General features: G+C 40.8%; 2 protein-coding genes across 4 annotated transcripts; one reads left to right on the forward strand and one right to left on the reverse strand.

Annotated features, from left to right (window-relative positions):
* Positions 1-4,069, forward strand: hdac12 (histone deacetylase 12). Its single transcript, XM_020634875.3, has 8 exons — positions 1-1,413; positions 1,505-1,648; positions 2,214-2,373; positions 2,468-2,664; positions 2,770-2,920; positions 3,170-3,286; positions 3,369-3,511; positions 3,604-4,069. Exons 1-8 carry the CDS (start codon positions 1,291-1,293, stop codon positions 3,625-3,627), a joined length of 1,059 nt encoding a protein of 352 aa, XP_020490531.2. The 5' UTR covers positions 1-1,290; the 3' UTR covers positions 3,628-4,069.
* A 291-nt stretch (positions 4,070-4,360) lies between these two features.
* Positions 4,361-10,740, reverse strand: trmt9b (tRNA methyltransferase 9B). Of its 3 annotated transcripts, none has more exons than XM_020634871.3 (4): positions 10,413-10,740; positions 7,083-7,281; positions 6,708-6,881; positions 4,361-6,371 (listed from the first exon to the last, which is right to left on the reverse strand). In XM_020634871.3, the coding sequence occupies exons 2-4, from the start codon at positions 7,237-7,239 to the stop codon at positions 5,437-5,439; spliced, it is 1,266 nt and encodes a 421-aa protein (XP_020490527.1). In that variant the 5' UTR covers positions 7,240-7,281; positions 10,413-10,740; the 3' UTR covers positions 4,361-5,436. The 3 variants fall into 3 exon arrangements, with proteins under 3 accessions (XP_020490527.1, XP_020490528.1, XP_020490529.1); XM_020634872.3 differs by lacking the exon at positions 10,413-10,740 and adding an exon at positions 9,347-9,569; XM_020634873.3 differs by lacking the exon at positions 10,413-10,740 and adding an exon at positions 9,261-9,569.
* Between the last annotated feature and the right edge of the window lie 5,001 nt (positions 10,741-15,741).

Below are 15,741 nucleotides of genomic sequence, written 5' to 3' on the forward strand. Positions count from 1 at the left end.
AATTTGAAAAAGTTGAAAAATTCAATGTGAGTGAAGGAAGCCTCTTGAATAATAGTTGACCAAAGAGGACTCCACCCATCCTGTCCCTGCTCTCAGGAATAATGCAGAAAATGTGTGCAGATTTTCATGGGATATGATCATTTTTGACAGGATATGAAATCCAATATGATAGGATATGAAATAATGTCAGCTGTTTGGATATGATGGGGGGATGGCTGAAAAGATTTTAACTCATCAAATCTTTATTTGAAAGATGTTTCCCTATAGGTCATATACTGCTAAAAGTATTACTCTTAACAGTACTTAGTTTTCTGGTTTAAAAGGAAGGTGGGCAAATTATTTTGGATAAACTCGAGTGTTCAATTTTTATTTAATTTTTGCTTTGCATCCCAAAAGCATCCAATAAGTGAAATGCTCTGAAGTTGTCAGTGGCTGCTACAACACATAATAAAGAGTCCATGGCTTACCTGCCTACAAATATGTGTACAATAGCAGGCTAAAGAGGGACACAGGGATATATTTTAAATGGGGGAGACATAACCAAAAAAAAAAAAACTCTTTAGCTACCATAAGTCAGCAATAATGAGCATCCAGCTACTTATTATCTTACATTAACTTCTGATAACGTTTAGGCCATGGCTGTATTATATCACACTGTATTATAGGTAGGCTATAAGCTAATGATATATATCAGGAAAATCAGTAGGCTACTAGCTGACTTCTAGCAAAACATGCATAGCTTCTATCTTTTTACCTCCTTGTAAGAAATGTTATCAAAGAATGTATTAAATGTAAATATTGCTTCCTTTTCTTTTCAGCTGTTTCAAGAAGAGATGAAAACAGATTACATGTTTATAATTTTGCAAACCTGGAATACAGCAGTAGGCAATAGGCTACGGCATTTCATTAAACCAGCATGTCAGAGTCCTTCTGACAGACCTGTAGGCCTACAAACAATTAGGCCTACTTATTATTTGTTTATTTTTTTAAATTAGGCAGATATTTACGTATTTTTCATAACATAAGTTCCAATCTCGCTTTTTGGTTTGAACTCAAATGCTGTTGTAAGTCTGCAGAATTCAATCACACTCAGAAGATGGTGGTATTTCACCATGTCACAATTCAGAAGCTGTAACTATGTAACTGTCAAACAGTATGTTATTTCACTCCATGGCAGCAGATGGCGGTGTTACAGTGGGCAAAGACAGCCAAACTTCCGTCAACAAACAGGACACCTTCAGCAGCTCGTTCAGTTTCATAACATCATAACAGTCTCAGGTGATTCATGTAATGCACACGTCAGTCAGAGAAATGACCTGCACGAAACAAATCTTTTCGAAAAGAGTTTGCATTCAAGTCGGCCGGCTGGTTGGTGCAGCTTTCACCTCCTGCAGACGTTTCCACGCTGAAATAGTAAGACTACAAATAATCACAATCACTAACACAACGCGTTGAATTTAAACTGACCTCATAGGGATTTGTTTTCTTTCTTTCACCTTTGCAGGTAAGACTTGAATCCAGCGGACTTCCCATAATTCATCACGGGAAGTATGTGTGTGACCTCCCTGCCAACCACAGGTTCCCCATGGGGAAGTTTCCCCGAGTTTTACAGTGTTTACTCAAAGATCAGGTCATTGCAGAGAATCAGGTGAGTCACTCTTTGAGGATGACTTTTATTGTTAAGCATCGAAATAAGAACATCTTGCCAGCTAATATAGTCAATGGAAAATGAATGTTGAATTTTTCTCTTTTTAAATTGGAAGTTTTTCTCTTTGACTGTTGACATGTTGCTCTTTTCATTTTATTAGACAGTTTACCATTTACAAAACACTGTGAGGTTAGTTGATAATGAGCACCGCTGTTAGTTGCAGGAGGTAAAAGTGAACATTACAGCTATTACTGATAGGATTTTAAGTCTACACTGCAACAGATCATACATATGGGTATACAGTCATCTGTGATTGTAATGTTAAATATATGCACCTTTGTTTTACGTCCCTTTTTTTAATACTGTTGCACAGTTTCACATTTTTAAAGACATGAGGTTGTTTTGTTTTGTTGCATGTTTGTTGGTTTTCATATCACCCATTTACAGGTTTCCACTACACCCACACTTGCTTTTCTATGTTCATCATGTGTTTGGCATTATTGTATTACTGAAAGCCCCTTTCCCAGACATTTCCTATTAAAGCACCTTTCCTTCTTCACAGTAGGTTTGGCTCCCTGAAATAGCCTCTCAAGAATTACTCAGCTGTGTGCACACGGAGGAATACTTGAACAGCTTCATAAATGGGAAAGTAAATGAGCAGGAACAGAGGAGGACAGGTTTCCCCTGGAGTGAAGGCATCGTGAGCCGCTGTCGATATGAAACAGGTGAGAAGAACATCCCGAGTCACTTGATGATTTCACAGCTGACAGAGCTGCTGCGAAGAGATCACGCTGACTCCGTCTCCTCTCTTGGTGACAGGTGGGACTGTTCTTGCCGCTGAAGTGGCTCTGCAGAGGGGATTGGCTTGCAGCACTGCAGGAGGAACCCATCATGCTTTTCCAAGCTTTGGCTCGGGTTTCTGCCTCCTTAATGATTTAGCAGTCGCAGCCAAACACCTGATGGGAACCTCCTCGTCCAAAAGGAAGGTTCTAATTGTTGATCTAGATGTGCATCAGGTAGCTTTGGCTTTTATATGCTGTGAAATTGTTTCAACACTTCCAATGAACAACATTTTCTGCGTTCTTTTCATTTGTAAAGCTTCCGTCTTTCACATCCAACAGGGTGACGGCACGGCTTTCATTTTTCAAGAGGAGCCGCGTGTGTTTACGTTCTCAGTGCACTGTGGGAAAAACTTCCCCCTGCGCAAACAACAGAGTGACCTCGATGTTAGCTTGGAGGATGGGCTTGAAGACAAGGAGTACCTCTCCACAGGCAAGCCATCATCTCCTATAATAATAAGATTCAAATTATGATGCAGGGAAATCATCTAATCATAATTTCAGCCCTGAAATCTTTAAATGTTTTGGAGTTTTTCTTGTTGCTGATCTCTGGAGAAGTTAAAATGAAAAACATACCACAGAACTATGAATTAGTACAAATATATAGTCAGCTTACAAGCATATCTTTAAATGAAGAATGTCTTTGGTGAACCTTGAATCATATCTGATGATGTTCTCACAGTTGAAACTCACCTCCCCTGCTTGCTGGAGACTTTTCGTCCAGACCTGGTCCTGTATGATGCCGGTGTCGACCCTCATCGTGAAGATGAACTCGGGAGGCTGCGTCTGACTGACCACGGTGAGTGAAATCCTCGACACTCCAGTATTGGCACCAACGCATCATATCTGCTCTCGTCTTACTGACTGTGAGCGTCTCATAGGGCTGTATCAGAGAGATCTGTACGTGTTGAAGACTGTGGTGAGTCGAGGTATTCCTGTGGCTGCCGTCATCGGAGGTGGTTACTCGAGGGACATCGACATATTGGCGGCGAGACATTCCATCGTCCACAGAGCGGCAACACAGGTACTGAACGATTGACTGTCAGATGAGCTTTTTCCAATACACTGTATGACTGAATATGCTTGGATAATGTTTTAATGCTCTCTTTTCTGCAGGTTTGGAGGGAGTGTCTAACATGAACCCTTTATGCAGTAAATCAAGTAGAGTGATTGATATTTGATCTTCAGGAGCAGATGTCATTATGGATATTTTAGAACAAAAAGGACCTGGTAATGCTAAAAAAAACAATACTTGATGTTTATATGCATGTCTATTTATGAGCTGTACACTAAAAATTAAGATTAAGATGAACTCTTATGGAAACTTCAGTTTTTACACTCTGTAAGTCATGCAACACACAAACAAACAGGATCCTATGGACATGCACATGCACATGCACCTCTCCAGCTACCAGACCAACTTCCGTATTTGGTCCGCATCGGGACTTGAACTGGCGACCCTCCGGTTCCCAATCCAAGTCCCTACAGACTGAGCTACTGCCACCCCCAGAAAATGTTCACTTTGGTAATCTTCAATAAAATGCAAATGAATTACGAGTAATAAAGGGATCATTTGTTATTACTCGATAGTAGAAGGGTTGCTACCTCTTTGGCTCGCCACATTTTTTCCTGCATGCAATGACAGTCTGCCCTACTCAGACTACAAAACGAAACCAGAACTTAAAAATTGAGCCTATCTGCTCAGAGTTTTATTTAATTATTTTTTGGCTCACTGAAAAGTAAATGTGTTTACCTCAGAGAGATACTGCAGCAGCACTTAAGTGTTAACATTATTAAATACTGGACTGGCTCTTACATTGTTACAAATCCATTTGATATGCATCATTCTTGACAATAAAAACAACAAAACAACTACTATAAAAAATATTTATTAAGAAAAATAAAGTAAAGTAAAATTGACCTAAGGTCACATAAAACATGAAGGTACCGGTGTCACTTTAGAAGAAACATTTACTGTACAGATAAGTATATGCAGCGTCCTTGGCATGACGGGTACAGAATATCAGTTTCACACATCTGATGTCATTTATAGACATCAAGCAGCGGCATACTGTATGATACAGTGCAATGTTTATTCACAGTACATGAGGCAGTTGATTGGCTGAAACATTACCAGCAGTGACGTTCAGCTTGTTGCTTGAACACAAGACAGTACACAGCTTTTACGAAGAACAAAAACGCACAGACACACTTGCAGCATGTTCCTCGACAAAGATATTCTGCTCAAGCTTTTCTGATGATAGAGTTACACAAGAGAAGTTTACACAAAGTCCACCAATAAAACAAGCTCATCAAAGTTAAGCTCCTCAAAGTTTGAATCAAGGAACGTGCATTTGTGAAGAACAAAGTAAAAATCTTTCCGCTGTAATAAAACAAGAGGAGATGGAAGAGTATACTGTAGTGTCATAAATCACTCTTAAACCAATATTCAAGTCCTAAGAGACAAACAGTGCATTTCTTAACATTCCCTTGCTCTTTTAAAAGAGATAAAGTTATTAGCAGCATGGGTGCTTGCTCTGGTTTAAAAAAACAAAACAAGTTATTGACATTAAAATAGAACACACACTGTATACTGCTTGTATTGAAATGAAATAAATACTTTATAATGTGGTGTATTATACAGCGGTAGCCATTGTTGAGCACACCCATCCTCCACTGTGCTTCCTCCACTGCTGCTGCAAAACTTTTAGTGACACCATGTGAAACATTATCATTACTGCCAAAACGCATATGTCTTTCACACAAGTGGCTGCAGCACCTAAAAGAGTGAAGCAGAGAGTTGCAGCAGTGGAGTGGTTTGGTTGAGGGGTTGTTTTAACACTTGCTATTTGTGTATATTTCTATACTTGTTAGTTTCAGAGTGTAAAAGTCGTTCAGTGCTAAAACTTGAGGCAGAGTCAAAGCAAAATGAAACCAAACAAGTTGAAATCATATCTTCCATAACTGCACTTTCTCTGCCACCACACACCAGTTGGCGTGGTCAAAGTAAGTGTGTTTGACATGAAGCTCTCCCACATGGTTCTCTATCAGCTCTGCCAGTTCTCCCTCCCTGAAGACATGATAGTACCTCAGGCAGGAGCCCTGCACCTGCTCCACGCTCCCCTCGAGGCTCCTTGTACTTTCCGACTGCTCATTTCCTTGCGGCACTCCTTCACTTTCCTCTTCACACTGCTTCAGGTGCTCCTTCTGGAAGGAAACCAGATCTGGCAGGGCCAGAGAGCCACACTCCTTGGCTAAAGATACAGACACACTCTGGTCTCCCACGCAGTTGTTGTTAGTGTTGCGTTCAGGATCATTGTGTCCCTTGTGCAAATCTGTGACCGAGTCAAAAACGTCCTCCTCTGATCCGATAACAGAAGGCGGGGAGAAGAAGTTTGAAACCTGTTTGATGAGGCCTCGCCCTCTCCCCGGCTGGCGGGCCTTGTTCCCCTCGTTCTCCCCCACGGGTGACGATAAAGTGCTCATGTCTCTGGAGGACGAGCGAGAGATGGCTAAGCTTCCAAAGTCAAAGACAGAATCCAGAGACCTGGAGAAGAACCACAGTCTCTGGGTGCTCTGCTGAGGCGCGGTGCAGCTCAGGTCTTCTTCGTCTGCCACCGATGATGTGCTTCTAACCTTCCTGTGCTTGTCGCTGTTGTCTATGGCTTCACTCACACTCTGAGCCGTGGCTCTCTGCCTGGGTTTGACTGGGGGTGACTGAGGGTTTGGGTTCCAGGGAACGAAGATGTCCTGTTTCTCAAACTTACGGCGTTTCTGCTCCATGGCCCACACGTAGATCATGATGCGTCCGCCCACTCGCAGGGTGCGAGCCATCTCCTTTATTGCTCTAATACGGCGTTCTTTGGTGGACAAATGATGGATGACTGTAAATAAAATTTAAGTTGTCAGGATTAAGAAGGCACTTATTAAGTTATGATGTGTCACACTTAGCACCGACAGAGAACAAAGCACATTATGTACACTGGTAGGCACACAGCATAAATTAATAGTGTGTGGGCGTCTGCTTTTGTCCTAATTACTCCCCGCTGTTAGAGGCAAAACATTATTTTTTTTTTTGTAACATTGTTGGCCAGGCAACGCTGACGCATCGTAAACTGATGTTTATCATTATTATTACGAGTTCTTTGTTTTGTGGCAAACAGCTGCAGACGCTCAGCTTCAGGGACATTTCCCTTTACGTGTGTGTCTTCAAACATTACCTGCAATCGAGAGCACAGCGTCAAAGCAGCCGTCTCTGTAAGGCAAATGTAAGCTGTCACACATCTGGACCTCGTGTCCTTGGCTCCAGGCGTAGTCCACCAGGGGGCGACAAACATCGCACCCCAGCTTGAACACCTCCTGGTTGATGTGGAGATACTTGCCATTCCCACAACCTGCCAAGGTCAAGACAATCAGCTAAGGTTAGTGATAATGGATGTTCAGAGCTGGGATAAGATATCAAATAATTCATCCCTCTCCTTAAAGGGAAACAAATTCATCAATTATCTGTAAATAGAAAGGAGCACCAATGATGTATTGATGATGAAGTGTCATGGGATTACCATGATTACATCACCCCTGTAGGTGAAACCCACCAATGTCAGCGACGATGCTCCCCGGCTGCAGGTCCAGCAGGAACTGTCGTACCTTGGGCCAGGCTTTATAGCGGCTGTCGTTGAAATATGGTGCAATCTTGTCATAGACGCTGTGCACATGGTCTCTCTCCAGCTGGCTGGCAGCCTCCTCCATCATGTCTCACCAGACTGCCGCATGCACGACCTCACAGTTTCATGTCTGCAGGGACACACAAATCTCACTGCTTAATACCAAATGATAAATCCATCAAATAGTCAAGTTAATTTCATTAGGAAATATAAAAAAAATAAAAAGTGAAGAGGCTTCCCCTGAAGAGGACGGCACAGTGATGTCCCTCTCTACATGTTTGTTAAGAGTCCAGCAGGGTCAGCTGGGAAGCCTTAATCAGCAGACACACTCAAACATCTGTCAGTCAGCGGTGTTCATTTGAAGGCGAACCCCTCTGCTTTGTACTGAGAACCTGCTGTGCTCACAATCAGCCAACCCTTTCATATCCACCCCGCTGCCCTCCAGGAGGACACAGACGATGTTAGACACCATGAATATACGAGCCATCAGGTTTGATTTGTCATCAGTCGTCTGTCACTGAGACGACCAGAGCAGGGAACATAAATTAACTAGCGAGGTGCGAGTCTATGTTTTGAAGAGTATTCAGCAAATGTATTCAGCAAACTATTTTGTTTTTCAGTTACACAGTTGAAGATAAACACATACATCATTTTGGTCTGTAATGGAAGATTACGGCCCTCTCCAGATATCTCTTTTACCTGAGATGACCCTTATTGACTGAGGACGACCTCAGGCTAATTAAGGCCAATTTGTACACATGGGGATAGATTTTGCAGCCTGATCCCATTACATTGTGTCACCTGACGGCATGGCAGAACTGAATATCACGTCACCGGAGTACAGCTTTAGTTGTGGTTGTTACTTTAATCATCAAACAAGAAATGTGTTTCTGTTGCTTTGATATATAATTCCGGCTACTTTAGTAGTCCTTGAAGGTTTATTAAAATGATAATTCATTAGAAAGCATCCATCAGGGCAACATTCAGATATCTTCTGGTTATTTATGAAATAGTTTCTGGAGTTTAAAGCTGGAGTTTTTGCTTTTCTCATTGCTGCTTCAAAGTAGGTAACACTAAAAGTCTCATAAATGAGGGTTTTCATTTTTAATGTGTTATAACACTGAAGAACAGATGGCAAATTTGGGGATTATGTAATGGTGATATCCTTGTTATGTCTGTCACAGCTCCCACTGCAGTCATCTCTGTTTATTAGGATGCGGCCCACAGCTCCTGCAGTGCTGCTGCTGCTGTGGCTCCCAAAAGCACAACATGTGCAAAGAGTTCTTATCCAAAACATATCACAGAAGAAGATTACCTCGACATGCAGAGGTCTTGTGTGGTTACCTTTAATGGCATGTAATCATGTGGTTTAGTTAACTGTATGCAAAGTAAACCCAAACCACAGGATTCTCATCACATGCTGACCACTGGGAGAGTTTTAAGAGGTGAGGAGTGAATCTCATCAAAAACAGCACGTCAAACTGGGATGTCTGATTTTCACAAGCAATAAAACATTAAGTTTGCAGTTCAATCACTGACAATGGTCTGAGCAGGACTTTAACACACTTCTATTTTATCCAGTCTTTCTCAAAGTAACGATCATTTTCTGCACCGTGATGCCGAGATTCTCTGCTCTTAAAAAAATCACGCGTGATGGATGAACGTCGTCAGTGCCACTCCCACCAGCAGGCATCAGAAATCACTGCCATCATGCAGCTGTCATATTTATCAAAAATCAGGTCGCACTTTAAATATGAAACAACTTTGACAAGTGCACTAGAGTAAATTTAACCTTTTATATAATTCAATCCACTTCATCCTCCATCCCCAGAGCGTAACTCTGATTATACCTTTACTAGAGATCACACCTTCACTTAGATTGTGCTTCCTCTTCCTCACCTGCACTTTAAGAGCCAGTAAACATCTGAATTTACCTGTTTGAAGTATATCTGGCTGCCATGAAATATGAACATCACAATTTAGATCTGAAACGGAGCGATGCAACCTAATGAACCGTGTAACGCCCCTGTGCACTTTGCAGATGAGTGAACCAGATGGAAAGCTATCAGACATTTCCCCTCCACCTCTTTAAAAGAACAGTACACTTACATGTCCTCGTGTAAATATTGTCAAGCGCTCACTGTGTCCAACACTGTAAACAAAGACTAGAACAGGGAACAGCTATCCCCCCTCACCGTGCATCACCCGGCTCGCCTGTGTACTCTTCCTCCTCTGCTGGTACATGTAGCGTGTGCTGTGCAGCATCCCTTCCTCCTTCGCTCAGACCTATTTCTGGACCACCATCAACTGCATCATCCCAGCCAAGTGGAAAGAAAACATCCCTTATGTAACGTGTTGATAAGCCGGCCTCCTTCAGTATTGTCTGTGCTCACTTTGGCCTGAGTCCCTCCTCGCTCACTAAACTGTGGCGGTCCTGGGCTGACATTATGTAAGTGGCAGCTGGGGAGGCTCAGAGCACTGCCTCTGACTGACAATGGGAAGTTAAATTTAATAAGCCATCAGCCTGATTTGACCGAGGTATAGGACAAATAAAAGCATCCATCACTTGTAGACTCAGGTTTTTTAAACTAAATGTTGTCTCTAAAACTATGACAACACAGCCTACATGTTGCCCTTTTAAAGATGTAAAATTCTGCAAACCATTAAATGTTCCTGGACAGAGCCCTAAGGTTAGACTCCAGCACTGCTTTGATGAGATTAGTGGTGTTTTTTTATGAGTCTTGTACCAGCTGCCACTAACCGCTGCATGGAACCAACGAACCACAGAGAACAGGTTAAGCCTACAAGTGTGCCAGCAGCTAGAGTCAACATTTAGCCTACATGTGGTGAGGTCTATTAAACTTAAGACACCCAATACTACACAACGCCCATTGTTCTCACTATGCGAGGTCAATCCCAGATAATTGTTCATAATTAATTACATATGCAAAGTAAATGTAGGCTATTCAAAGGTCATGGATGTGTTTTGTCTTTTTTGAGAACAGCATACTCAACACATAACCGACTCTCTCTATATATATGACCTTGCAAAGTTTCCCATATCAACGACTTTAAAATCCAGACACAAATCAAAACACAGATAGAATTGCAGCCCACACACACACACACACACACACACACACACACACACACACACACACACACACACAGCTGAGCGTTCTGTAATTGCAGTGACTTTATATTTATTTCAGTGTTCTCCCTTCATCTTCATGAGCAGCCCAAATTTGCAAAGCCACTTACCGGACGCGACCACGACGTGTAATCCGCCGAACAATTTATCCGCCTCTCTCCTTCACTCAGGTCGCTGGAGGTAAACTTCCCTCTCCACACACGAGACTGATCTCTACATGATCGATCCGCCGTAGGGATCGGATGCACGCGCTCGACGCGGCGGCACCGAGCACCACATCAAAGGCATCGCGAGGGCCGATAACGTGAAACCGACAGAAACACCTGCCGTATGTGTGTGTGTGTGTGTGTGTGTGTGTGTGTGTGTGCGTGCGTGCGTGCGTGTGTGTGTGTGTGTGTGTGTGTGACGGCCAGCAGCCTACTGGCCGCCGGGACGGCAACAAATTCATAGCATGTTGAGCTCCACAGCTGTCAAGGTAAATAGGAATTACAGCACGGCTTCCGGTGAAGTGAAAAATTAAAGTGAAAAAAATAAATAATAATAATAATAATAATAATAATAATAATTATTATTATTATTAATATTATTAAATAATAATAAAACGCATTCGTAGGTTGACATTTGGTTATTAACCCTTACAATTGTAGTTTGAGAAATGTTTATTTTATCTTCAAATTGATTAGAATAATAGCAGTCAGAATATTGTTTAATGCATTACCATGAGCCAGCTTGTCTTGTGCTGCTGTATCCCCTTTTAACCTTCAGTGTTGACGTTGACCCATTGAAATGCATGTGTTTTAGTGTAGCCTATCATACACTGGTACCATGTGAATTATTATCATATTATTGTGAAGAAAAAAATCCACGATTGCATACCATATAACTGTTTTATTCTTTTTTTTCTGTCTTTTTTGTTGTTGTTGGTTGATTAAGAGTTTTTTTTCTGTCTCTCTGGACAAATTGATCCACACGAATAGCAGTTCTATGTCAGCTCATCTCAAACGTTCAGGTCAGGTAGCCTAATACCAACATTTAGGTCATTGGCCTATTTATAATAGTCGTGCTTTTTGGGTCACAACCAAAGTAGTTATTCTTATATTTTATCATTAGAGCTATTTATTAGATAGGTTGAAATATATTCATGTTTTTACGGTGGTTGACATAGAACTGCTGTGATTTTCTTCAGTCGAAAATAACACATAAAGCTTTTATTTTGAAGAAAATGTGACTTAGTTTCTCATCTTATTATGGTGAGCTTGACTCCTGATTGGTCGATGGTGTGTAAAAAGATGACACGCTGTGCGGTGCCAGAACAAGGCTGTCATTGGCTGCCAGCCTCACGTGACAACCACAATAAACAACGTGAAGAGTCCCTACAGTCCCCCTGAAAATGAGTTTTACAGAGAACATTTGGCATATGGGCAATAGGCTATTTATCCCTTAGGTTACAAATCAAAATGATTGAAATAATAATCCATAGCCCAAATTTATGATGGCTAAATGCTTGTTTACTCTATTAAATATCTGTCTGCCATGAAGACTGAAAGAAGAAAAGAACACTGAGATCACATCAGTTTAATTTCAACGTTATAGGTGGTTCATGAAGATGTACGTTGTGTATATGTTTTTTTGTATGTCAAGCATATATAACCATAAGCATATAGAGAGTCCATCAGTGTTTCCTGTTCATCCTGATCTGCATCTTGCAGAGACATAAATAAAAAAGGAGGTAATATGAATGCACCAACTCCTCAAATAATGAAATAAAAGGATAGCTTTGAGTTCTACACCATTAAGCGTTGCTTGTCAGGGTTGTAATTAGCACACATTAGCCTGTCGGATGCAGTTGTTGGTGCTCTCTGCCTCTCGTGGGTGTCAGCTCTGATTTCATCTGCCCTTTTTCTCTCTAAGACGCTTAATGGCAGTCACTTAATTGTGGCTCATCACTGCCATTCAGGGAGCACAAAGCGCTGATCACATCTCCCTCACATCATCATCATTCACAGCACACATGCATGCTCTTTTCTTGCCGTCCCTGCCTCACATTATAAATACACACATTCAAACCTGGGAGAAAAAAAAACACAGCGCAGACACTCACGTACACTGAAGGGCAAAGATCAGGGTGAGATGTTGAGAACACACATGTCCCCTCAGGGTGAAGTTTGATGGATGATAAACAGCACTGGCTTTGGAAATCTCCACATTAGCTACTGCTGTTACTGTTGGTTTCTATTTTATTACAACATTTATGAATTCAGAGAGGAGCAGGCTCAGCTATGATTATTTATTCATAATGTTTGTGTTTCAAGGACTTTTATAAACCCACAGCCTCAAAATGGTGTTGTTAGAGAGGTGCAAATGTCCCACAGTGACAGAACATCTCATCGAACAGAGAAAAGAAGAGTGAAAATGCAAGACCGAAGATAAACCATGTTACCATGTTGTTGATTTGAGTTTGACGTGACTGATTCTTACAGCCCAATATTGATTCAATGTTTCTGTTTCCATTGCTTAAACAACATCTGAGCAGTAACACAAATAAACTGATAGTCAGGTAGAAATCATTTGTCTGTATTTTATGCACTTTGAGTTCGACCACAGTCAATAGTACAGATGTGCATTCTTGTGTACTGAGAACATTAGTTCCTCCAGAGGTCCAGATTTATGACTTTCCCTGTGTCTGACTTCCTGTTGTTGAAACCTGCAGGATGTTGTGTCCCTGTTGCAAAGAATACTATAGATGGCTTGCTCTGCATTGCTGGTATTTTTTTCTTCTGCTGCTACTGTTATTCCTGTAAAATGTGCCGATTATAAGAGATCAATTATGAAAAGATTTGCTGTAGTACGACACATTAAGTGACTGTTTTTGACGAAGTGAGGGTTCTGACCTAAGGGGGTCACCAGGGGATGCTAGGGGGTCGCAGAAACTTGGAGAGAAGGGAACAGTGAAACAGAAATAAAAATCAACAAATAACATTTTTATGCGACAATAACATTATAACACACGCCTTTTTAGATGTTAGATATCACAGTATGGGGGCGCTGATGGCCTAGCGGTTAGGTCGCACTCCATGTATGGAGGCTGTTGTCCTCCAGACTGGCTGCCTCCGGTTAGAGTCTGACCTGCGGCTGCTCTCCTGCATGTTATCCTACACTTTTTCTATTATTATCCCGATCTCCTGCTCTATTAACTGTCCTATCAAATGGATTCAAAAGCTCAAAATGATGATATATTTAAAAAGATATCACCACATATCGAGATCCATTTGATCTTTTTCCATGTCAATCTTTCAATTGTCCACGGACAACAGATGAAAATTAGCCTTTTGGCTAACTCTGGCATATTTACAGAAATGTTTATTAATATGCAATTTCCCTGTAAAATAAAAATAATTAAAAATAATAATTAAAAAAACTCACACAAAAATAAATAAAAGTAATAACATCACAAGAATCGTAAGAAAAAATGACACTGACTGTTGATTATTAAGAATTCAGATATCATGAATGACTGTTTACAAAAAGATATTGAATGAGATTAATGAATAACAACACGAACAATTGTTAATCCAATCAAGGCAACATATTAGGAAGTTGCATGTTTAATTTTTGCCACTGCCATGTCCCAGGAATTCAAGACGTTTTTCAAGAGGGGGGTCCCTGCCTGAGGTTAATGCCATATGTGGGTCACTGGAAACCCCTGCATTAAGGGAGGTCAAAATATAGCCAACATTTGATTCTAAAATTCGGAGTAAAAAACATTCCTTAGCTAAAAGTAAAGTAAACTAAAACATTTCATCAAGTCTGAATGAATGAGATGAAGCTCTATTAAAGAGCTGTAGCTGTAACTGAAAGTACAGTGTCATGATCGAAAGAACATCTTCTCCTTTCTAATAATAGAATAATTACTAAGAAAGCTTGTAGAAGGTCACTGACTGAATACATGCTCCAAGAATTAAATAATGAACCAGTACGAGGACAGAATCCTGAGCAAAGCCCTGCAGCTTCCTGGAAGTTCAGTCTCAGTGAAACACCAGCTCGTCTGTTTTAGGTTTTGAGGAGTTTGTTCGGCTCAGGTTTGAGTAAAGCAATGTAATCCTGTTCCTTTTCTACGGAGGTTCACAGACCTTGGTTTTTATCGAGGTGTATGATGTTGAGCAGCTGCAGGATTTCAAAGGTCAAAGCTTTTCCACTAACAACAAAGACCACAGCTTCCCTCCTGCTCCTTAACGAGAATAGAAGTGTGTATTTTTAATTCCACATTCTAACGAGACGGATGAACTAGCAAAGCATATAGAAATATTAAGAGCACAGTTACACAAATATAAGCTTCATCATGAACTAATTCTGTTTCTGAAAATAAAAAGGGATTCAGTTGTTGCCCCCCCCCCCCCCCCACCGTGAACACCTGAGCTTTATATTGTGTGTTATATTTCTAACGCTGTAGGAAGGAAGGCACCTCCATCCACATGATGACAGCTAAACCCGTCTGAAAGCTTTGGAAACAGCCTCCACATTGATTCTCTCACTCAAGGTCATTGTGATCTCAGGAAGCTCTAGGAAAACAGCTCTGCCTTTATTTCTGCTAAATGTCAGTTGTTTTCCTTCATTATGAGATTCAAACAAAGAATTTGGAAATCTCTGTGCAGGGATTCCACGCTGCTTTGATTTGTGTCTCCTTTAAATCTCTCTCTTTTAATTGACCATAACTACTGCTTTGAAATGAGGTGCACTCAAACTGTTAACAAACACACTTTACATTAATTTCCCTCTAATCGATTGTAATCAGGCACACAAATTACACTTTTGACATTTCATTTCAGGACTATTTGTTTTGTAAATAGGAAGCGTTTATGTATTTCTAAATGTCACTGTCATAACAAGACCGAAAAAAATCAATATGGTAATTTATTGATGTATTCCAAATGTAGTTTTACGTTTCAAATATCTTCATGAGATCTCCAGCTGTTCTCCAGCTGTTCAAACTAAGAAGAGGATCATAGTGCAGACAAAACTAAAGAATTAAACAAAAATGATTGAGTTATGTTGACAAATACATTTGCTAAGGTTTTGGAGTGGAGCTGAACCATGCAGGTCCCAGTGTTGTCTCCCATCACTCCCCATTGTTCAGGCTGTAACTCATCTTTAACAACACCATTACCTTGGCACATGGATTTTTTCTTACTTCTTATGTATACTGCAGAACACAATGATTCACATTTCTATTTGAACAGCCAGAGGTATACTCTCACATCAGCCCTGGATTCTGTAGAACAAGGTCAGCGCTGTTAATAAACCTCAAGAGGAAAGACAGGAAGCTGTGGATAAACATAAAATGTATACCGCAGACTGAGTCATTGGAGTTAGAGGTGGCAAATCATGTCTTGTTTTTTAATGTTAACCTTCATTGTAGAAAATTATAATATTTATAGACAT

The sequence above is a fragment of the Labrus bergylta genome, chromosome 11 (assembly GCF_963930695.1).
Source record: "Labrus bergylta chromosome 11, fLabBer1.1, whole genome shotgun sequence".
Lineage (NCBI taxonomy): Eukaryota > Metazoa > Chordata > Actinopteri > Labriformes > Labridae > Labrus > Labrus bergylta.

Coding starts and splice junctions, on each gene's coding strand:
- trmt9b (XM_020634871.3), bottom strand. CDS start 7,239: ATGATGGAGGAGGCTGCCAGCCAGCTGGAGAGAGACCATGTGCACAGC. Junction 6,882..7,082: donor GAGCATCGTCGCTGACATTG/GTGGGTTTCACC, acceptor TGACCTTGGCAG/GTTGTGGGAATGGCAAGTAT. Junction 6,372..6,707: donor CGCTGTGCTCTCGATTGCAG/GTAATGTTTGAA, acceptor TTTTATTTACAG/TCATCCATCATTTGTCCACC.
- hdac12 (XM_020634875.3), top strand. CDS start 1,291: ATGCACACGTCAGTCAGAGAAATGACCTGCACGAAACAAATCTTTTCG. Junction 1,414..1,504: donor GACGTTTCCACGCTGAAATA/GTAAGACTACAA, acceptor TCACCTTTGCAG/GTAAGACTTGAATCCAGCGG. Junction 2,665..2,769: donor TTGATCTAGATGTGCATCAG/GTAGCTTTGGCT, acceptor CACATCCAACAG/GGTGACGGCACGGCTTTCAT.